The following is a 24,343-nucleotide window of genomic DNA, read 5'->3' on the forward strand; positions in this document are numbered from 1 at the left end:
TTCTCCCAAACAACAGCAGTTTCCCAACTTAAAAAGAGACTTTTCACCCATTTAAACATTTTTAAATCCTTACACAACCAAGGTTTTTATAGGCAAATAGTTTGAAAGTTGTAGAAGTGCTTTCACAGAACTGTATGCTGTTATACAGTGTCAACTCATGCAAATCCTTCCACGTGTCAAAAAACACCTGACAGTTTAAAGTTTCAAAATAGTCAATAAGATCCTCCTTACTCTCCTCTATCTATAAATCTGTGGATATTATAGTATAGGCTTCTCATGTTCCATGCACTACCTAAATGCAAGGAGGGAAAGGAACAACATGGTATGATTTCAGTGGTTTGCACACTGCCTTGTATGCATCTTCAATATTTCCATAACACTGAACTAAAATATGTAGTACTCATATGAGTAGGGCAGGTAATATTGCTGCAAGGTAGGAAGATACGCCAAAAGTCCCTAACCACAAAAACAGCTGATCGTGAAAGCACATAATTAAAACTGGTAGCAATCCTTTCCTCAGCCTCCTTGTTTGGTTCAGCAACATAAACTAATATAATAGTTATCTGTTCAAACCCAGGAGGTAAATGAAATGGCCCAAACAGGACAGAATTAATCTAATAGTCCTTAGTACATACCTACTCCCAATACATTTAAATGGGTAGCCTAGGTGTTACGGACATAGATACAAAGACCCCCGCCGATGGGCTTCTGTGATGCTGTTTGTCTTGATCTGCTCTAATAACAGTACATATTACTGTTGATCTGATGGAGCCATGTATTAGGGAAGCAAATATGACTACTTTGCCTGACGTCTTCCTCAAACTTGACTCTTGCCACTATTTTATCTATCTTGTTAAGAGACCAGACATTTGACAGAAATTACCAAATTAACACCACCTCTAGCGCCTGGCTTCTTGAACTTATTCCTCCATTTGCCCTTTATTAAAAATAAATGTTGACAATACTGAATGCCTTGTCATGGAGCAGAAGCAGGAATTCTCGGGAGTAGGTAGTAGTGGTAGTAGGAATATCTCAGTACTCGCTGACACCATAGACAGATAATTCCAAAGATTTTATAAAATCAAAAACACTCTGCAGTGTTCCACTTTCATACTTATTGGATATAAAAATCAAACAATTTAACTCAAATAAATAGCAGACATGGGTGAGTACAGGATCGGCAGCAGAGTTCTTAATCGTAAGGATTTATTAGGGCAAGAGGTGATGGGCAAGGTAATTTTGTACTTTGTGAGTAAGTGGAAAATTTTTGAATTGTTGTTTATGCTGGAACAGGCATTAAAAGAATGTAAGGGGAGTCAGAGAAACTAGTCTGACCAGTTTTTAGGATTTTCATGTGAGTCTACATTTTGGATATGAAGGAAGGTTTCAATATTGTACACACAAATTTATCACTTACCATTCCCCACATTGTACCTCCCTTTCTTCTCAAATTAGAAAAGTTTATAGGTCTCTGTCATTAACTGCTTTAGACTTCAAACATTTCAGCTAGCTCGTTTATTAATAGTAATACAATATGTTTATCTAATGCTAGAAGAAAATAATCATATGAAGCACTGGTCCTCAATGGCTGGACCTAAGGACCAAACACATAATCCCAGGACGGGATATTACCTGCTGGGCTGACATGCTTGAAAGATGTAGCTGCAGGGAGTCCCAGGGCTTCCTTCAGTTCTCTCACCAGTTGCCAGGCATTCAGGGCATCACAGAGATTGATAAAACCAGGAGACCCATTCAGAACTGCAAACAAAGAATACACAAGTGAGAAAAATATTAAATGCTACAACATAATATAAACTAAGATTTACAGACCTAGATACAATCATTAGGAAATCAGTATTTCCCCACATACCTACAAGTCTTAATGGGAAACCTTTGGGAAATAGTTTCTATTACTTTCCCACTAAGGAGAAATCCTTAAGAAAAATGTCTAAGCTGATATATATGAATCAGTCCTCCATATGACTCCTTGGTATGATAAGGAATGTGAATAATCGAGTAATAAGAGTTTGCCATGTAGGAATGTTAAGTAAGCATGGTTTCTCTCATGCCTGGGAAAGGAAATCCCCTGGACCCGAGACAGAACGGAGGGGATATTAAATTTAGCAAGGCAAGAAAGTCACTTCAAAAGGACTGGATTCTTTAAGAGGGTTCTGGTTTAAGAAAACAGACTAATGTACCTTACAATAACCAACATATACCAATATCAATACAAACCACAATGAGAGAAAAGCACTGTTGGAAATCAAGATACCAGGGAATATCCAAGTGAATATTCACAAGTATCTCTTTTTTGGTCTTAAATGAAATGGCTATTTACATTACAACAGAATAATTTAAGAGCTTGGTTGCTACAAGTAATGGTAAAGGATCTGGAATTTAATTAAGAAATTTGAAATGTGAGCAACATTCATTGAGTATAAGTTGGAAAGCCAAGTATACTCTGGTGGCAAAAATAAAGGTAACATTCCTTTCCTTGCACAATGAAACTGAATTTATAATCAAGACACAATTCTTTGCTTAATTGCTAAACATTAAACAGCACATCACTGCATCAGTTACTTAATTCTCTACAAAATGGTAAGCTCACTAAAATTGATTGAATATTACATTTATCGAGCAGTTGTTAGAATTAGAGGCATGTGATTCTTTGTTTTGTGAAAAGAGCAATAATCCAGGCACACTTGGTTAAAAAGTGTTTATTAACAAAGACTAGACAAACCCTATGCTACAGACAACACAAGTCACTCTAGGTATACAGTTTTTACAAACTAGACATTTCAGAGGCCTAACAAAAAACCCCAGACTTCTACTAAGAATTAAACTCTTAACGCCTACAGAAAGGCCAAATTAGAAATAAGATGCTTTTCTAAATAAATGCAATACAACCTGCAGTTAAATCTTTCTCTCCGCACCCCCAATGCCACAAAATAAATGGGATCCCATCTCCCTATTCTAAAAATGCACCCTAAGCAGAAAGACGTCACTAACCAAGGTATCTTTTTTTACCCTGGAAACCCAAGTTACCTAAAAACAGAATAGCAAGCTCTCCCTAGCAAGGTTCAGATGCTTGCTCCTGTCAGGTTTCATTTGGAAGATCATGAAGCAGAAGCTTGCACGAGGTGAAAGCCCCAAGTTCCAACTCCTCTCTTGTGGTCTGACCTTTCTTTCCTCTCTCCTTCTGTCCTTCTCTTCTTGTTCTTTTCCTGTTGTTTCTCTGTGGTCTTACTGTGATCTTATATGATGTTTCTATACTGATTATTGACAGTCATTAACTCTTGACTTAATTACCTAGGTATACCAAGGCAAACTTTACAATTGTTTTTGATCTGGTAACCCCCCACATCTCAGCAAACATCACCTCTGCTTTGAAGCTGGAAGTGTTTACTCTGCCATGTGTCACAAACTATCTAAAAGCTAAGAGACACTTCCTAGTCACCTATTGCTGTAACAATACATATTAATTGTGAAAGACGAGTTTTAATAAACATCTTCAAGATTAGTTTTCCTTAGAAAAAAAAACTATTTCAGAGGGAGGATATTTACATATAATTCCTTACACATATATAGTGCTTTTCTGGACACTCTACTCAAAACGCTTTACAGATAATTGGGACTCCCCTCCACCACTATCAATGTGCAGCACCCACCTGGATGATGTAATGTCAACCTAAGTGCGCACAGTACGCTCACCACATACAAGCTGTCAATGGGGAAGAGAACAGAGTGATGAAGCCAATTCAGAGATGGGGATTCAAGATTCAAGATTCCTTTATTTGCCATATACAACATGTGTATGCTTACTCGTTCAGCTGTACCCAGTAACATTAGAGAAAAAAATTCACAAATGACAAACGGACATGTACAATACATTTAGACAATAGACATTATAATACAGCCAAGACAGGACAGGACAAGACATGCAGACAGTGCAGTACCTTAAAGTGCAGGTGCTAATTTGAGCTGTTTAAAATGCAGACTGCTTGGCGGAAGAAACCATTTTTGAATCTATTTGTTCTGATACTGTGATACCTCCTACCAGAACCTAGGGGTGAAAACAGATCCAGGCCAGGCCAGGGTGAATTGGATCCCGAAGTATAGCTCGAGCCCAGTTGCAGCAGCGGTCGAGATATATCCGGTCGATGGAGGGTGGCTCAGTCCCCTCAGACCACTACACCAAGTGGTTTCTTCTCCTAAGTGGCTGAGTTACCAAACAAGACCATCACAGAAAAAGTAAATACACTCTCAACTGTTGCCCTGTGAAAATGGATCATGACCTGAGAGACACCAAACTTTGAGCTGCCTGAGAAAATATTCTCTCTGATAGACTGTCTCACCTTTCAAAGTGGATGAGATTGTTGTACCAAGAAACTTAAAGGTGTACCCTTTTCACTATCCAACCATTAATCACAAGAGGTTGGTGTTCATTTTTGTCACATCTGAAATCAGAGATGACCTTTTTGGTTTTACCAAAATTGAACTGGAGATTGTTTTGACTGCACCAGCTCACCAAAGCAGTAATCTCCTTTGTGTACAGAGATTCATTTTTTGTTAATAGCCCTGCTAGTGTAATATCAACTTCATCAACATTAATTTCACAGATTGGCACTGATTATACTTTGTATACATTTACACATTTGTTTTATTAGGAATTTATTACAGAATGACTCCTCTCAAAGCTATAATTACAACTTTTCTAATCCTTCTTTTTAATATTTTAATAATTCTTGTTTGTAATTTACAATCTTTTTCAATGAAACAAAGACTTACTGAAGTGAATTCACACAGATCAGCCTCAACACTATCTTGAATTTGTTTCTTAACACTGTTATTATCCATTTTTACCCTGTTTCTTATCCCCTGTTGCAGGGGAATATGGCTGATAACTCTCTCAATGGCCAAAATGAATAATCTCTAGTCAAATTAATTCTATCATGCACAGGGAACACATGGTTAGCTTAAAGAGCATGACAGACAGCCATCATTTTACCTGGCCCAAATACCCAGATCTCAATCCTAATGAAAACCACTGGAACGAGCCGACTGGACTGTTAAGATGAAAGAATGACACATACTGCACATATCCAAAAATACACTATTACTAATTAACCATATTGTGGAAGGTACTAAAGTAATTGGTGGGATCTCTTAATTTAGCCTTCACCAAAATTTAAGTTAAAACAGAATAAAGCTGACTTGTTTCGGCAGGGGCAGCAACTTCCCAGGACTAACACTTACAAACATACCATAAAACCGGACAAGTAAATAACCTTCTGTAGCATACTGTATCAAAGGACAGGGCAAACCCACCAACATTATCATAAGACAAAAGAAAACCTATACATAGTGCAACAAGACAAGCAAAAAAATTAAATTTCAAAGAAAACAACAAGAAGTATATTTAAGAAGTATTTCTTAAAGGTTGTTGAACCCATTTATATCTCTTAGGACTTTGTCTACCTGGATCAAATCTCTCAATCTCTAATTTCCCGTTTCAAATCTCTACACTTAAGGTTTTTAGTTCACTCAACTAAACTCCACACTTTTTGCTGTAAATCAAAACCTTGTTGCTTTATTGTTTTGTCATTTTGTTTGAAGACATAGTCAAATCTACATAAAACAAAAAGAAGGTATCAGTGTCAACACCCTGCAGCTCAGAAGCACTCGTGCTTTATGTATATTGTATGTTCCTACTACCAGTATACTGGCAACTTTACACTTACCAATGTTGAATTTCATTTGCCAAGTGTCAGCCCATTCCGATATTTTGTTTTAGTCTTTTAGTAACTATCTGTCTACCATTTATACGTCCACCAGTCTTCTTATTTTAGGATTAGTAAAATTGACAGGTTTTCTAACTACACCAGAATCTAGCTCATTTATAACAGATCCCCGTGGCGTACCACTTCCCATCGTAAGGGACTTAACCTCTAGATAACATGCTGTTTCTGAGACACTTGTCCATCCACGAACCTAATTTGCTATGGATTTTAATTTAACAACCATTGTTTATGATGGACCTTTCAAATCAAATGCTTTATGGAAGCATCATATGCTTTAGCGTTATTGTCTTTCAGTTGTGTTCCTGATGTTCCCGTAGTCTAGTTATTACAGATCCATCCATTCAAAATGCACACGGGATACAGCAGTAGTTCGCAGTTCATTGTCTGCAGTACCGCAGCTTTTTAGAAATACTCAGTTGTGGGACAGCACTGCTTTGTAAAACCGCCAGGTGGAGCAGTGAAAGCTTAATGTGGGGTATGGAGCATTTGGGCTGTCGCCAGAAAATGCCTGGTTTCAAATCCTTGTCAATGCTGAGGGACAATCCTTTTCCAATAATAGAATTTAAGTTGTATACTGTTTAGACTTATGAATTTTTTAACAGTGTATTACACCATGTTAAATATTAAACTAAATAAAAAGTATATTTTATAAAAGCAAGATTGCTCAATTGGACATATAAAAAAGGTAAATTTTGGTAGCAGAAATTAAAAACAGTAGTAACTAATGTACAGGCAGTAGATGGTAGTGGTAGCTAAATATAAAAACGTACACAACAATATTCCACTTTATTCATAAATATTTTATGCATCAAAGTCTAACTTGGTGACTTACAGTGGGTTATGGTTTTAACGTGCTTGTTCTAACATTATAAAGTTAATATATAGTACTTCATAAAAAGTAATCATGTTTTATCCTTTTCTAAGAATACATAGTAAGAACACCACTCACTGTTATTGTAAAAACAAGTTGTACTGATTTAATACCACTTGATAGTTACAGATCCAGCCATTCAAATAGCACGAGGTACGCTGCGGTGGGCTCGACACAATATACCGCATCATACTGCATGTTAATAGAAATATGATAACAGTATCCGAAAGCACCTTGTAAAACCGCCAGGTGGAGCTAATAAAGCTTAAAGTCTCATGTACAGCATTTGAGCTGTCGCCAGAAAACACCCGGTTTCAAAATCTGGTCACTGCTGGGGGATAATTTTTTTCCCAATTAAGAATTTAAGTTGTATACTCTTTAGACTTTTAATAATTTTAAACTGTATATTACAGCATGTTAATCATTAAACATTAAAAAGTCTGTATATTTTATAAAAGCAAGATAGCTCAGTTGGACAAAAGTACACAAACTTCCACCTTCGTCATAAATATTTTATGCATAAAAGTCTTTAACTTGGTAACTTACAGTGAGTTCTGGTTTTAACGTGCTTGTTCTAACATTATTAAGCTTATATTCTGTACTTCATAAGTTAAAACGTTTTATCCTTTTCTAAGAATACAAAGTAAGAACACCACTGGCTGTTATTGTAAAACGATAAATGTTGTAATGATTTAACATCACTTGATAGTTATATTAATATGGAATCGTAAGCAGCTAAAGTATCACAAGTGGACATTTTGGAAACGTTTTGTAATTCTTTTGTTTATTTATTATATGGTCCTTGTAGTGGTAATGAGCACTGTAATGTAGCGAGCTGCACCCAGAGCATTACTTTCAGTTTGTTTCTCATAGGGCCGAATGCATAATAATAGTCCACTATTATACCTTATTGTGAACATGATGCGTCTCATTCAGGTTTAGACCAAAATTGAGAAAATCTATATTTTGTCTAAATCCAAATGTCAGCAGCCAATAATCAGCCAACAATTTAACTTGGAATTAAAAAAGTTTAAACTATACTATATATATATATGCTATACATGCTGCACCCAGGCAGTTCAAAGCCCAGAGAATTACTTTGTTTCTTACATAGCCGAATATATAAAGTCCACTACTATAGCTTCTTGTTGGCTATGGTGTATGTGTATATGGATGAATTATCATCAGTGATGGTATTGTGATTTAGGATTTCTTCACACAATTCTTTAAGTTAAAAGAGGGAAGAGGGTTACATTTACAAGTTGTATATATTTGTAAAAACATTCCAATTTAAATGCAATTCTGAATATATTATTAATAACATAATAACAAATTGAGACACTTGGGTTTGTGCTCTCGCTGCCCCTGCCCCAGTTTGTCCTTCGCCACATGGGCTCCAACCCGGGTTTCCTGTGTTGCTCAACAGAGGTTTTTCCAGCTGAGCTACAGAAGACCTCCTTCAGAACTAGCGGCCAGCAGCCCTGTTATGCGCAGGGGAGCAGAGGGGTGTACTGTCACTGCAGTGCAACCGGCTTGTACCATCTATATGCCTGTGGTTCGTTACAATATTAATTAATAATGAATGACCATGGACGAGTTGTGAACCAGAGAGTCAGAGAAGACACGTTGAGTCTGGTCTTTTCAGCTTGGAATTGAAACTTTACAGCAATCCTTTTGGCTATATTATTTACATAGCAGAATAAGTAAAAATAGATTGGATTAATAACTGGAGTAAGAAAAGATATTTCACACATACTTTGAAACCATATAAAAAATAAACCTTTGATGACTTTGCACAAGACAAAAGGTACGTTTTGAGAAATTGTTTACTGCTTGCAAAGTAGCAGATTTTGAAAAACAGATAATTTTCCTTGAATTTAAAATGTCTGTACTGTAGCTTTATTTAATTGAGCAGAAAGTTACCTGGCTCTTACAAGCGGCTCTGTTAAACAGAGTTTGTGTTAACACAACACACCCTTTTGAATGATATTGAATCAACCTTGTCAGTGGAAAAAAATGACCACAGAAACTTTTCCTTCCCCACTGGGTCAAAGTCGATAATGCGGAAAAAAGGTTTTTATTTTACTGGGAGTGTGAACATTGAGTGAGCACTGGGGTGTACAGTGAGATTAACACAGTTAAATTACTGAGATGGATAATTTTAGCAAATATGTTGACAAATATCTGAATTTCTGCTTTCACGAGGCAAGATTAAATTATATTGAATTTATACCCTCATCATTTCCTTTTTTTTGAATTACATAATGTTAGCATGCCCAAAGGGGTTGGGCAACCAGTTGACCTTGGACACCTAGAGTTTTTTTTTCTCCTTACTAAGGAGTTTTTGGTTCCTCTCCTCTGTTATCTTCTGTTCTGTATTGACAAAATGTATCGTCAATTGCATTGTTAAGTGCCTTGGGGCAACTTTGTTGTGAAAGGTGCTATACAAAAATAAATTGAATTGAATTTCATCAGCTACACGACCTTCCCCCATGAAATTGTGGGAAAAAGGTTTAGTGGGCAGTGTTATTCACAGTGTAGTGACCACAGAGTGTTTTAATACACTGTACAGTATAACAGCATAAAGCAAGTATGTTTTTTTTTTCCATGTTTGTAATGTTTGCTATTCTTGCAAGTAAATTTTGTATTCAGTTTGCCTCTGTGTGTTAGCTGGTGGGTAAACGTTCAAGGTGAAAATTCTTCCAGAAGAAGCGTACCTTTAAAGTGGAGAAGAACCCACCAAACATTTTCGGCTCTGTATGTCACTCAAGCCATTTCTCTTTGACATTTTAGTCATAGAGGTGGGAAGACGCCTCCCCGCTCCCCCTTCCCTCTGGCTGTCTGACCTGTTCCCATTTTTAACCATTCTGTGTCCGAACTGCAGCGGGTGAGAGAGTAGGGAGAGACAGAAAAAAGTGAACTTTTTATAGTCAGATTTAACATGTTTGCAAATTAATGTTTTTACAAGATGTGGAAGTGGAACAATTTATCACAGAGCGAATTTTAATACTAATTATTGATAACTAATAGTTTATGCACCCGATGCCTGACTTTATTTAGATGTATATAAAAAATTGAAATGTAACATAACAGTCTGAAATACAGTCGGTGCCGCCTCTTCTATGACTGAGCTCAGTGGGAGGTGAATGTTTTTCTCAATTACCTGCTAATTCATTTCACACCACGGGAAGACAGGAGAATGTGTCTGTACTGTATCTGTACAGAATGCGTGTTGCGTTTACAAAATTAAAGTGCTTAAAATGTTTAATTAAAAAGTTTTAAAAACTTACAGCTTACACATAGATTCTAAGCTGCTCACAAGGAAGAAAAATCACCTGTTTTTCGTGTTCTAACTAAACCCGTTTTTATGGGTTTTAAAACCATGCAATGTTTATTTGAGGCACACGCGTTATTGTTTCCTATTTTTGATTTTCTTTAAAATTAAAAGAATCTGTTGCCCATCATGCCACACAATATTATGTTACATTTTTATGTTCTTGAGAGACTTCAGAAGGCTTCAACTGATGCCTAAAAAAAATGGCATAATGCCTTTGCACTAAATATAGTCACTTGCACCTCAGATCCGGTTTACTCAAACTAAGGTTTCTAAAAACGCAACCAGGTACTTGATAGTTTAAATAAAAGCTGCAAAATTTTACACAAATCGCGATCTTTAAACCAGTAGCTTGCAGGCTCTGTGTTATTTGTTCACAAAGTTACTGACATCTGAAACATCGTGTCTCATAAATAGGTATTTTAATAAGCGAAGCTAATGAAAACCGAAGAAAAAAATTACTCTGAAAAAGATACAAGAAGTTTGAAATTATTATTAAATTAATACTGGCTATGACCAGACACATTATTATAGTTTCAGTAGTATTTTTAATACCGCTTTGTTATTCTCGATTCTAATTACAATATATACAATTTCATTTTAAGGCTTGAGGCATCTGTTAAATGGCCCCACTGAAGAAAGTGTTTTCAATTAAACCGACTGAACAGTTGACAGTATTCACGTTTGCTTATTCATGTTTTTACTTAATTGTTAATATAACTTAACATTGAATATGTTATAAAATACAGATGCAGCCATTCACAGTGCACGGCACAAACACGTACCGCGGGCATTTGTCTACGTCATCACGCGTCATAGTGGTGCGTTGGTCGGTCGTAGAAAGATTTCAATGTCTTTACCGCAAGAAAAATAATAGTATCCGGAATTTACGCAAGGTGGAGCTAATAAAGCTCAACCTCTCATGTTTGAGCTGTCGCCATCAAAGTCTTTACTGAAGATATTACTAATAGTATTCATTATGAATGACCTTGGACAAGCTGTAAACTGTAAACAAGCTGTATTGCCCAGGTCCACATTCTTTTTTTCATTGACCATCTTTGTAAAAGTAACACCACAGCATTTCGTTGATCCAATATCGCATTTGTTTCCAATCATGCAAAGTACAGTAATTTTTGAGAATCTCCGATTTACCATGCCTTTCGCATGCTCATAAAAGATATTGATTTAGGAACATAGAGGAAAACAGTATAGGCATCATTGATATGAGGACTTTTGAAACCAAATTTCTCAAATTTAATATGTGCTTTTCTATATTGGTACAGTAGGACTAATAGGTTCTAGTAAAAACTTACAGTATTCAGAATTGGTAATGGTTGGAAATCCCATTATATGATAAGGGACTCTGGTCGCTATCCTAAACGGAAAGCAACTCAGTTTATTCTACAGTATATTTCCCTTTGCTTGGTGAAATTGGTATGGTCACACGAACGGCTTAAAAATGTTTCGAAAGTAATCGTGTGTATGAGTCAAATTAAAAATAAAATGTGTTTACAAAGAAAGTGGATTACAGTAATACTACCAGCTATATAATTACATATATTTAGATCCTTAAATTGATATCATTATTAATTTCTTTAGATAAGCGATTCCATATTATATTCCCTATAATGTACAGAGCTGTACAGAGCATGGTAGCATCCTATTAATGGCGCACAATGTGGGGGGTAGGGGGAGGGCAGCAATTAGTAGATTTAAAAAATATGACTACATTATTGTTTTTCGTCGATTTCATCGATTAATCGTGGCAGCTCTATAAATTATACACAAAAAAATCACATTCTTCAAGGAATTACTTGGTTAAAGCTGCATCAGTGAATATTGGGAAGGTGTACTGATGGAAAGTGAAATTACAGCCCATTTCCTTCCCCTACTGCAAGGTAATAATAATACACCAACTGGCTGGCACGAAACAAATCCCTCCTTTCCAAGTACCTGGGTGATGGTCTGGAGGTTCATTCATTCATGTTATTACTAAAAAACCTGCTGATCTGATGAATCAGATTTAAACATGCACAGTAGAGAGATTAGATGAAGCAATCATTTCTCTAACATCTAATGCACCACAACTGGGACCTATCTATCATCTTTGGTCAGCGAATCATATACCACGGCCGTCTGTAGCTCAGAACCCCTGGTATGGGTTTTACTGCACATTTTGAATGGCTAAATCTGTACATCAGCAATTTGCCTTTCTTCGAGTTGAAATATTCTTCCACCTCCTGTGAATAACATATATAATTTCCTTAAGCAGGACTGGGAAAATACCATGAGGTCCTAGTGATTTATTTGTTGTTCATTTTATTTGTGCCTTTTGAACCTCAATATCAGTTATATTAAATTTACCTAATACTGCTTAACTGTTATCCATGGGGCATTTAGTATGTTTTACTACATCTTCATCATCTTCTGTTAATTCCCTGCTATCTTACAAACTATTTAAAGCATATATTTACTATATATTAAATAATATTTATAACATTTTAAACAGTTGTAGTACTGGAAAAACTGTTTTGCATTATTTGCCTCTACTGTAATATTTTTTTCAGGCTCACTGTGCAATTCTAGTATTTTTATAGCTGCACCTTTTAAAAGCTCTATATACTCTTATATCTCTGATGTATACTCCCACACCACCACCAGTTCTGTCTTGGAAGTGTTTTTTTTGGTGTATTTATTCCCATTACTCTCACCTAACTATGCAAAAATAAAGTACAACCTATCCTGTTTGTACAGTGCCCACGTATTTCAGAAGGACCACCATCTTCTATACACGTTGATCACCTATTTCATCTTGCTTCGCTGGGCTTGCACATGGCATTGGTACACTTCCTGAGATTACCGCCATTGACATTCTGCCATTTGCAGGATAATCCCTAACATTTGTCTTGCAGAATTGCCAGTCTGTTTTCCTATTTTGTCTATTAAATATATTCAACTTATTATTAAACCTTAAGTTATAAACTTAACCTTAAAATAATAACTTTAAAATTAGCCTACTCATTGGTGTAACTCTTTCACATTTTGAATTGAATACAAACTCAAACAATTTATTTGGCCAACAGTATGGGGCCATGTGTCTTGCATACCTGAGATGGGAAGTTTAGGTCGCACAGTGTAGAGCTGTGCAGGTGCCTGATGGGGGTTCATTCCATAACGCAAGGGGACATGGGATATCCCTTTACTGTACTCTCTTCTGAAGTAATCAGAAATCGCTTCATCATACTGTGCAGTGTGAGTAAAAGCCTAGAAAGAAAAAACACACATTTCAGAAAACATGGATTATTAATCTCCAAGTCTCTAAACTCTCAATTCATTTTTTATAGGGCCTTTCCCAACAAGGTTGCCTCAAGACGCTTAACAAAGCAAGTGACCATACATGTTGTGAATACAGAACAAAAAAGAGCAGAAGACAATGGAGGAGAGGAACCAAATAAAAACCTCTAGGGGTCCAAGGTCAACTGCCTGCCAACCCCTTTGGGCATGCAAACATTATACAATTAAAAACAGGAATAAATGAAGGGGAAAAAGGAATAAATTAATATGGGTGATGAAATGATTAAACTCTGTTATCATCACAAACTTTTATCATGGACATTCTTACTATATAGGAAACATGTAAGTTTTTTGTAAGTGAAATGTTCTATACAAAAAGTTAGGCATAAATAATTTCCAAATAAAGAAGATATACAGTTTATGCAGTGAAAAGACTTTTGAGCATGACACTAACCAGGAACAGTATGCACAGCACACTGCAAATATTATATTACAGCACTTTCAATAAACCCCCCCGGGGTCCTCACCTCCCGCTGTTCCACACATGCACATCCACACATGAAACTGTGTTCACAAGCTAAAGTACAATAATAAACTATTTTTATATATCCACCTGAGGAATCTTGCTTTTAAAAAATATACTTACTTTTTAATTAGTATGTTTATCATGCAATACACCGTTTAAAATTAAAGTCTAAACAGTATACAACTTAAAATCTATAATTGGAAAAAGATTGTCCCTCAAAATTGACAAGACTAAATTAACTTAATTTTGATTATAAAAAGATATTTCACTGTAGTGGATTTATATTTATATACCAATTATATCTTACTGCAGTAGATTACTGCACAGTCCAATATATTGTACTATACAGTACTGCGCAGACCAAAGACTTACTAGGAGACTTAATATTAAATTTAGCACTGTATTAAATTGTTGGACTTTTCCCCAGATCTTGTAAAACTATATTTTCATTGCTCAAATATACATTAAATCTGACTATAAGAAAATAACTATAAGAAAATAAGAAAAAATAGGATAAAATGCATTCAAAATATTTTGCTAACAACAAATGTTAAATGTTAAATGTTAAATGTTAAATGTTTATAAAAATAAAATGCATTAACTAAGGAATAGGATGGCACAGTTGTTAGCATGCTTTTTGTATGCTTTTTTCATAATTACAACAGTAGTACCAGATGTCTCAGTGGCTTTCAAAATTGAATTATGCATGCAAAACTGAACTAGAAAGATAACTAAGCTATCCATCCATTTCTAATGGTGGCGAACTGGTTAGCATTGCTATCTTACACCATTGGGGCCCTAGGTTCAATTCCTGCCATCCTGTTTGTGTGGAGTTTGCATGTTCTCTCTGGGTTCCATGTTTTTTTCTCCATATATGTGATATGATTTCCTCTCGCAGTCCAAAACATACTGGTAGGTTAATTGGCTTATGGGAAAACTGGCTCTGGTGTGTGTGTGTGTTTGTGTCAGTTTGTCTGTCCTGTGATGGACTGGCGCTATGTCCAGGGTGTATTCTGCTTTGCATCCGTTGCTTTCTGGGATAGGATCAAAATCCTCTGTACTGAATAAAGAGATGAGAAAATGGATGGAAGTAAAGGCACTGTGTGGATGGAACTCTACACAGTGTTAGAAACCCACTATGAGATGGCAGCATCTCACAGGACAAACTATTTTATTAAACTTATTTTATGAGGGACCTGCGTCGGCATGCGAAGGCTGCAAAGGAACAAGAAAAAAAATATGATTTTTTTTGCACGACTAAACCTATTACTTGTTCCCTTGCAGCCTATGCATGCTCATGCAGCTACCCACCTGAACCTAGCCTACACCTGCTGCGACCTACTATGCCTTCCTTCAGATCTCTTCGTCATACCTTTTTTTCCTCCCTGGGCCACTTGCCCGCTTCTCTCACAAAACCAGCATTCCGTCTCTTCACAGCTATCTGTTCCAAGACCAGGCTTTCTAACCACCTTCTATTCCTTTACAGATGTCGTCGACATAATATCATCCTTAAAGGATGTTGCCTGAAATTTAATACCTTTTCTGTTGATTCTGATGCCACCCAGAGTAACACTAAGAGACCTCTAAAACAATTTTCTAGGAAACCAATGCTTTCTACCATTTTCTCCCTCAAAAAACAGATTATCCTTTCCGACATCTTCTTTTTTCAACATGGAAAAACCCTTTTACTTGTTAAATTATTTTATAGTGCTGGCTTCAGCTATGATCAGCATCAGCTATGTTTGCCCATTCCTAATTCATGTGCATTTAACACACAGTTCAATGCTAGTATCTACACAAAATCTAAAGGTATGCCTAACCCTATTAGGAAGTGATCTTGTTATAAGTGTATTCTTTCTCTAAATTCTTTCTCTAAACTTTCTCTAAATTATATTTTTCCTACCTTCATCTCTAGTCTTACATCCTGCAATAACTCAGCCAAAACTTAAATTCTCCAAAACTGTTAGTGTTAATTTGTTTAAATCACAAATATCATATGTAAATACTGGCCATATAGTACTCTGCATTGTGGAATAAAAGTTTCTTTTAAAGTGAACTAGAGAAACTAGGAACTAGCGAAATCAAGAAAGGTTTTTTTTCTAGAATTTAATAAACGCACAACCTGTTCACTGGGGTAATACAATCCACACTGAGCAATCTCCAATATGTTCAGAATTTGACAACCAGAATCCTGATTGGGTTGCATTACACCTGTCTTCAAGTCCTTGCAGTGGCTTCATATCGGGTTTCGAGTCAACTTCAAAATACGCATCCTCATTCAGTATCTATTTGGCTTATTGCCTGTTTACTCCCCACTTTGCAACCTTTGCAACTCCTGGTCTTCTAGCTGTCCTCAAGAACATCTACATTCTGTGGGTGACAGGACCTTCTCTAGCTGCACCCCAGGGCCATGGATTTGTATCCTCAGTGATATCAGAGTCACCTACCCTGAGTGAATTTAAATCTAACCTCAAAACCTTTTTCAGAAGACATTTTTAGTGTCTGTATCTGCATCATTTTCTAATTTCGGTAGCACTTCTAACTGCTTGTCTTTCTATGTATGTTATTGTCTTTCTAAATATGTGTTTACTCTGTTTGCTCTCGTTAAATGATAAGTGTCGCATAGTTTAAATCAATTTCATTCTTAGAGACTATGAAACGCTCGGTTAAAAGCAAGCACATAAAAACGAGAGTTCCCTGCGGCATTACAGTGTGATGAGATAGCCTGCATTCTTGTAAATAGTTCCCTGGTTTCGCACCCCTGTTATACTTGTATCCAATTGCCACCCTAGCACTGTGTAACTACCCAAATAGACCCCAGTGTGTTGCTCTCTCGTCTCTCTCTGGCGCTTGCTCGTTCTCTCTCACTTTGTCTGTCTTTTTCTCTGCTGGCACGCGTCATTGATGGGGTGGCAATTGGATACAAGTATAACAGGGGTACGAAACCAGGGAACTGTCAGCATATACAGTATATGAATATAATTATATTGTTATTAATTTCTTTAGATACACGATTCAATATTATATTCCCTATTAATCAAATTCTAAAAATGTCAATATAGTGTCCATAATATTTGCTATTTTAATTTTTTTAAAAGTCTTTCAAAGGCTTGAGGCGTCTGTTAAATTGCCTGGAAATAAACCGGTTTTACGGCTCTTAAGCATACTGTATTTTTGACCACAGGCACTTTTCCTCCCCCTCTTCATTTTCAAAGTAGAATAGGCGAACCTTCCAATGAAAGACAGTCCTCCTTCCCCCCATGGACAGACTGACAAATGTTTTATTAGAGAGATTCACAATGCAAAGCTGTGTCAGTCTTCTGTGTAAAAAATCGGTTTGAACATCATGGGTGCTGTTTTTAATAGGCTGCTGAGTAAAGAATAGGAATTTTCCTGCTGTTAGCAGTATTATGTATATAGTTTACCTTTACCTGAATGAAAACAGGACATAAATAAAGGGATTCAGAAATCAAACAAAGCTTTATTACCGGGGTTAAGTTAGCTTGAAGTAGGGTTTTCACAAAACCTCCTAGAGTTGTGAGAACACTTGCTTTGTGTATAAAGTACATTGTGAATGTTTTCACAGCCTTCACTTTGTCGTTTCTATGCCATATATTTGACCATGCACTAATATTCTTATGTCCATATCTTCGCAAGGGAAACACAGAAAGCCTTCAAACCAAATCCATTTTAAAGATCACAACCCCTACATAAACGTATCAGTGAGCTAATTATTTTTTTTCTGACACTCGGGGAAACTCAGGGTTTTGATTGATGAGCAATTATGCACCATCTGTTGCATTGCCAGATTGTGAATCAATAAAGGCATTTAATTAAACATGCATTTGCGATTTTAATCAAAATGGGGGTAATGGGGTTAAGACCATTAGACATGTAATACACTTCCTTGTGATCATCTTAGAATCTTTGTGTAAGCCTGACGTTTTTTTTATTTTAATTATACATTTTAAACACTTTAATTTTGAAAACGCAACACACATTCCGTACAGATACAGTACAATCACATTCCCGTCTTCCCGTGGTGTAAAACGAATTAAGCAGGTGATTGAGATAACAATGCATCGCCCACTGAGTGGAATGTTATTTTTTACAAGTGTAAAAAGAGGTGATACGCGTCTCCTCTATAACTCTTCAGTTTACAGAGAAATTCCGCCAAACCCTCACAACATTGTCCAATAATACTCTTCTTGCGTCTAATTTTTAGTTTAGCAGGATTTACGCAATAAGCACATTGTTTAATGGGGATGACATTACCCACGTCTATTATCACTGTACAACACTTGAGTCAGAGTGTCTGTTAATAAAACAGAGTGCCTTGCAATACATATACAGATGCAGCCATTCAAAGTGCGCAGACACGTACCGGAGGTAATTGGCTACGGCGTCAATTACGCGGGGTACCGCGGTACGTGATTGGTTGACCGATAGGGGCACTCGTGGTCCGTTGGTCTGTCGTAGAAAGATTTACAGTAAACGTCTTTACTGTGCCCGTTGTAGTATTGAATATTCATATGGAATTTTACCACTGAAGGGAAATCTTAGTAGCTGAGCATAAAAAGAATAGGAGCATACTGTAACGCGTGTGAAGGCCATAAACGATAAATTTTATATTGCTTTTATACAGTATATCGCCTTTAAACACATATATTTAAACACGCGTTTACGATTTAAATCAAAACGCGATTCAAATCAATATAAATGTTTATTTTGTAACGCATAGGTGACTATTCATTGTTATTAACTTAAATATAAATCTTAAATTCGATCATATTGTGATATTTAGAAATATAAATTTGTTTGGTGCGAGTGAGGTTTTATTTAATCTCTGACCAAGGGAAACGTTTCATTTTTTCAAAGAAATGTTTGTTAAAAAATAAAGTCATAGTTCCATGGGATTCGATCACAGACCGTATGACATGGGAGTCAGGAACCTAACCCACAGCGCCACCGGCGCGGTCACATGCTGAGTGCTGAAAAAGCACTACAGAAACATTATCGACAGACAATGTACAGATTTGATAAAGCTATAAAATAATGTAATTAGGCACAGAACAAGTTTACAGCACAGTACAATAATAAATGCTGACCATGACTTTAGAAGCATAAATTACCTTACTCTCAATTTAAACACAAGCTGTCTTTAGCCCTCTAAGCTGGTTCATACCGAAATGTAGAGAACCAGGCTCAGAACACACAGCTTCATTAGCGAATACATATGCAGGACAACTGGAGAAGACGTTTTACAGTGGATGGATTTTTAGAAACATCCCATCAGTGACATCACTGAAGTCAACTCCTAGGTAACTGTCGTGTGGATAGTTTCACAAGAATCAGACAAAGGTTTAAGCATCGCTTGTTCTAGATAAAACTGCAAAAAAAAACAAAAACCCATGATGTACTTCTTTGCGGCTCTGTTTGCCCAAATCATATATTCACAACGTGAAATTAGAAAATAATATTACGTAACCAAAATCCGCAATATGGAAACAGAACCTGTGTAATCGTTGACAGATGATGTACTCGTAACATTTTTACAAGACGAACTACAACATTTAAAAAATGACTTGTATGTACTTGATATGTCTAATCAATCCACGGCGATATAGTTAAAGCAGAGTCCCCGCACTGCATTAAAACAAAACGAAAACTAAAACGCCCTGGGCATACCGTTTCGCGCTTCTTATCAGTTTCTCAAAAGTAATTTGACTGTATGAAATGCATAATATAAACCTAGAAACATATACGTGAGCAGTATTTACGTAGTATCAGTGTCAAGACATACCTCTCAAATACTGTAAATCAAGTTAAAAATATCTCAAGACCGATTCTGGTCATAATGAAACCATGTTCCGTGTATGTTTTCTTTAAAGTACCGAGATCAGCCATATACTGTATGTTTATGTTCCAAAATTAATATCGTTTATGGCCTTCACACGTGTTGCAGTATGCTCCTATTCTTTTTATGTTCAGGCACTAGGATTTCCCTTCAGTGGTAAAATTCCATATAAATATTCAATACTTAAACTGGCACAGTTAGGACATTAAATATACATATACATACTGTATACGGTACAGTTTGCATACGGTAATATGTTTATGTTCCTAAATCAATCTCTTTTATGAGCATGTGAAAGGCATGGTGAATCGATTCTCAAAAATTACTGTACTTTGCATGATTGGAAACAAATGCGTAATTGCGAAATGCTGTGGTGTTACTTTTACAAAGACGGTCAATGAAAAAAAGAATGCGGACCAGGCGAGTTTACACTTACAGCTTGTCCAAGGTCATTCATTATTAATACCATTAGTAATATCTTCGTTAAAGACTTTGATGGCGACAGCTCAAACATGAGGGGTTGAGCTTTATTAGCTCCACCTTGCGGAAATTCCGGATACTATTATTTTGCTAGCGGTATTTACCGGTAACTCGCGGTAGACTGCGTACAGCGTACCGGAAAATAATGCGGTATCGCCCGCGCATTTTGAATGGCTGCATCTGTACTGTAACTACTTTTGGTGGGTAGCTGCGTCAGCTTGCGTAGTCTGCAAAGGAACAAGAAATAGGTTTATTCCATGCTGAAAAGAAATGAACGTTTCGGCTGTTAAGCCTTCTACAGGTGTGAGTGTCTTCACCTCATAATGAAACACTTGGAGTTTGTAATGTAGGGCACTCTGAACGAGTTAAAGTTTGATGAGGGCTTGCCAGGGAGGTGACATCACTATGTTTCATATGAATAGGAGGGACCCGTCAGGGTTGAAGGCAGAGCACACTGTAGCTCGACTGGCTGCTTCCCTGTTCAGTGATGCTGGAGGCCCGGGTTCAATTCCCCAGCTGGTGCCTGAAAGCGCTACATTATTAATACTATCTTCCGTGTTGCATTAACTAACTCTACAGTTTATTCTGCAGTACATGAATATAATTATATCGTTATTAATTTCTTTAGATACGTGATTCCATATTATATTCCCTGTTAATCAAATTCTAAAAGTATGCTTTTGTTTATGCTGATAACAAGCGAATTCACAGAAAAAGTTCAAACACTATCACTTTTCACAAAGTATATAAACTTAATATGGTCAGAAGGAGCACGTAAAAACGTTTCCAAAATAACCACATGTAAGGCTTTGATGCTTAAAATGTTTAGGGAGAAATTGGAATACTTTCTCCAGCCATATACAATACAGTTTACATACAGTAAGATGTTTATGTTCCTAAATTAATATCATTTATGAGCATGTGAAAGGCATGGTAAATCGGAGATTTACTAAACTTACTTTGTATGACTGGAAACAAATACATGATCAGATCAATGAAATGCTGTGGTGTTACTTTTTGTCAAAGAAAAAATAAAGTCTTTTCGCTTACAAAGACGGTAACAAAGAAAGTGGACCAGGGTAATACTTTGAGCTTACAGCTTGTACAAGGTCATTCATTATTAATACTATTAGTAATATCTTCGGTAAAGACTTTGATGCATAAAATATTTCTGCATAATTAAAATATTTATGTCCAACCGAGGAACCTTGCTTTTATAAAATACCAACTTTTAAATGTTTAATGGTTAACATGCTGTAATACACAGCTTAAAATTAAAAGTTTAAAGAGTATACAACTTAAATTCTTAACTGAATAAAGATTGTCCTTCAGCATTGACCAGAATTCAAAACCGGGTGTTCACTGGTGACAGCTCAAATGCTGTACATGAGAGGTTAAGCTTTATGAGCTTTACAAGGTGATTCCGGATACTATTAACAATCTAATTTGCATGCGGTATAATGCACTATGACATGATATAAAGCATAATGATGTGACACGCCCACCACGTTGTACCGCAGCGTATCTCGCTCGTTTTGAATGGCTGCATCTGTATATAAGAAATAATAATAATAAACTTTATTTTATATAGCGCCTTTAAAGGTGGCTTCTCAAAGCGCTTTACAGGATGACAATAACAATAAATAAGAAGACTACAACAATAAATAAGAAAATTTCACAAGACAGGACACAATTTTAATTACAACAATACAACAATAACAATAGAGGAGACCGTGGAAGATGGTATTAAGAAGAGCAGAGGGGTGAAGAATGGAACCAGTTAAGTAAAGGTTTTTCTGAAAAGGAGGGTTTTGAGTCTGGATTTGAAGGAGTTTAGAGAAGGTGACTCTCTAATATCCTTGGGCAAAGTGTTCCAGAGCTTGGGGGCATAGCAGGAGAAGGCCATGTCGCCCATACAATGTAGACGGGCTTGGGGGACAGTAAGGAGGGCAGAATTTGAAGAGCGGAGGTTGCGAGGTCGGGAGTAGGGCGATAATAGTTCAGACAGGTATTGAGGTGCCAAGCCATGTAAAGCCTTGTAGGTGAGCATGAGGATTTTAAAGTCTACGCGGAATTTGACCGGAAGCCAGTGCAAGGACTCCAGGATAGGAGAAATGTGAACACTTGCACTAGACCTGGTCAGGATTCTGGCTGCTGAATTTTGGACATACTGCAGCTTGTTCAGAGTAGATTTAGATACCCCAGGGAGCAGAGCATTGCAGTAGTCAATTCGAGAGAATACAAATATGTTGATCAGCTTTTCAGCCACAGTTAATGATAGCATAGGGCGTAGTCTTGCGATATTTCTAAGGTGAAAAAAAGATGTTTTGACAGTATGCTGTACATGTGGGTCGAATGTTAAGCCAGAATCGAATATAACCCCAAGGTTTTTCAATTTTGATTGGAGCTCAAGTACAGAGCCATCTACAGACAGGGTTACAGGACTGGCTTTACAAAGTTGATGGGGGGTACCAATAAGCATGACTTCAGTCTTGTCACAGTTAAGATGAAGGAAGTTTTGAGTCATCCAAATTTTTATGTCAGAGATGCAATTAGATAGAATAGAGACAGCCACATCAGTGTTGGGTTTGGTATGGATGTATATTTGAGTATCGTCAGCGTAAAAATGAAAGCTGAGGCCATGTGATCTTAAAAGCTGACCAAGTGGGAACATGTAAATGCTGAAGAGCAAGGGGCCCAGTATTGAGCCCTGAGGGACACCAGACTTGACAAGACCAATTTCAGACCTGTACCTATTGAGAGAGACAAAGTGACAGCGATCAGTGAGGTAAGACTTAAACCATTTGAGGGCAGTGTCAGAGACTCCAAACACAGTCTCGAGACGAGAAAGCAAGATGTTATGGTCAACAGTGTCAAAGGCAGCACTGAGATCGAGAAGGATGAGTATGGAAAGAGAACCAGAATCAGAAGCTATTAGGAGATCGTTGGTGACTTTGACTAGGGCGTTTTCTGTGCTGTGAAGAAACAAACCCAAAGTAATACTCTGATTGTACTTTGAACCATTGGGTGCAGTGCTTTGTCCATTACCACTACAAGGACAATAAAAGCTTTTTAAAAAGAAACGGATGTCAAAATGTTTCAGAAATGTCCACTTGTGATACTTTAGCTGTTTAGTTACATGATTCAATATTAATTTAACTATCAAGTGATGTTAAATCATTACAACATTTATCTTCTTACAATAACAGCAAGTGGTGTTCTTACTACGTATTCTTAGAAAAGGATAAAGCATTATAACCTATGAAGTACAGAATATAAGCTTAATAATGTTAGAGCAAGCACGTTAAAACCAGAACCCATTTAAGTTACCAAGTTAAAGACTTTGATGCATAAAATATTTATGATGAAGGTGAAAGGTTGTGAACTTTTGTCCAACTGAGCTATCTTGCTTTTATAAAATATACTGACTTCCTAATGTTTAATGATTAACATGCTGTAATACACAGTTTAAAATTAATAAAAGTCTAAAGAGTATACAGCTTAAATTCATAATTGGAAAAAGGTGTTTAGCATACATAGAGTAGCTTTTGAATAGTAATTCTCACATTATAAACTCGTTTACACCTGAGATCCACTTTATTCAAACTAAAGTTCTTAAAAATGCAACCAGGTACTGGATATCGTTTAAACAGAAGTTGTGAAAAATGTCACAAATCATGATCTTTAAAATGCCTGTGGTTTAAAGGCTCTGTTTATTTGTTCAAAAAGTTATTGACATCTGAAACACTGTCTCTCAAAAATAGGCATTTTAATAAGAAAGAACAGGTAACAGGTTTATTCCATGCCTTCTTCACCTGAAGGCTCCACACGTTGTATTTCCTTTCTTTTCAGCATGGAATAAACCTGTTACCTGTTCCTTTGCAGTCTACGCATGCTGACGCAGCTACCTACTTCAACTATTTCAATAGGAAAATCAAGGTTGTGAAAACAGTGACAAATCACCCTGAACAAAATGCAAACAATTTGGAATCATTAATTCTAAATAAATTAATATTGCTATTAATGATCAGAGACATTGAACTTTGGTTTCAGTGGTCTTTTTAATACCAATTTATTATTCTGGAGTATAACTATAATATATATGAATTCATTTTAAGGCTTGTCTTAAATTGCCCACCTGGGATAAATAAAGTATTCTGAATTGAATTAAACCGGTTGA

At 36.5% G+C, this 24,343-nt stretch overlaps 1 protein-coding gene across 1 annotated transcript in view; it reads right to left on the reverse strand.

The window, feature by feature from the left end:
- atic (5-aminoimidazole-4-carboxamide ribonucleotide formyltransferase/IMP cyclohydrolase) overlaps positions 1 to 24,343 on the reverse strand; it is a 99,979-nt gene that overhangs the window by 38,902 nt on the left and 36,734 nt on the right. Inside the window, exons 7-8 of the mRNA XM_088607214.1 lie at positions 13,114 to 13,270; positions 1,633 to 1,758 (exon numbers count right to left, since the gene is read on the reverse strand). Of these exons, the coding sequence (XP_088463340.1) occupies positions 1,633 to 1,758; positions 13,114 to 13,270 (283 nt within the window). The remainder of the gene's footprint in view (positions 1 to 1,632; positions 1,759 to 13,113; positions 13,271 to 24,343) is intronic.

Source organism: Lepisosteus platostomus, chromosome 14, assembly GCF_059453375.1.
Source record: "Lepisosteus platostomus isolate fLepPlt1 chromosome 14, fLepPlt1.hap1, whole genome shotgun sequence".
Taxonomy (NCBI): domain Eukaryota; kingdom Metazoa; phylum Chordata; class Actinopteri; order Semionotiformes; family Lepisosteidae; genus Lepisosteus; species Lepisosteus platostomus.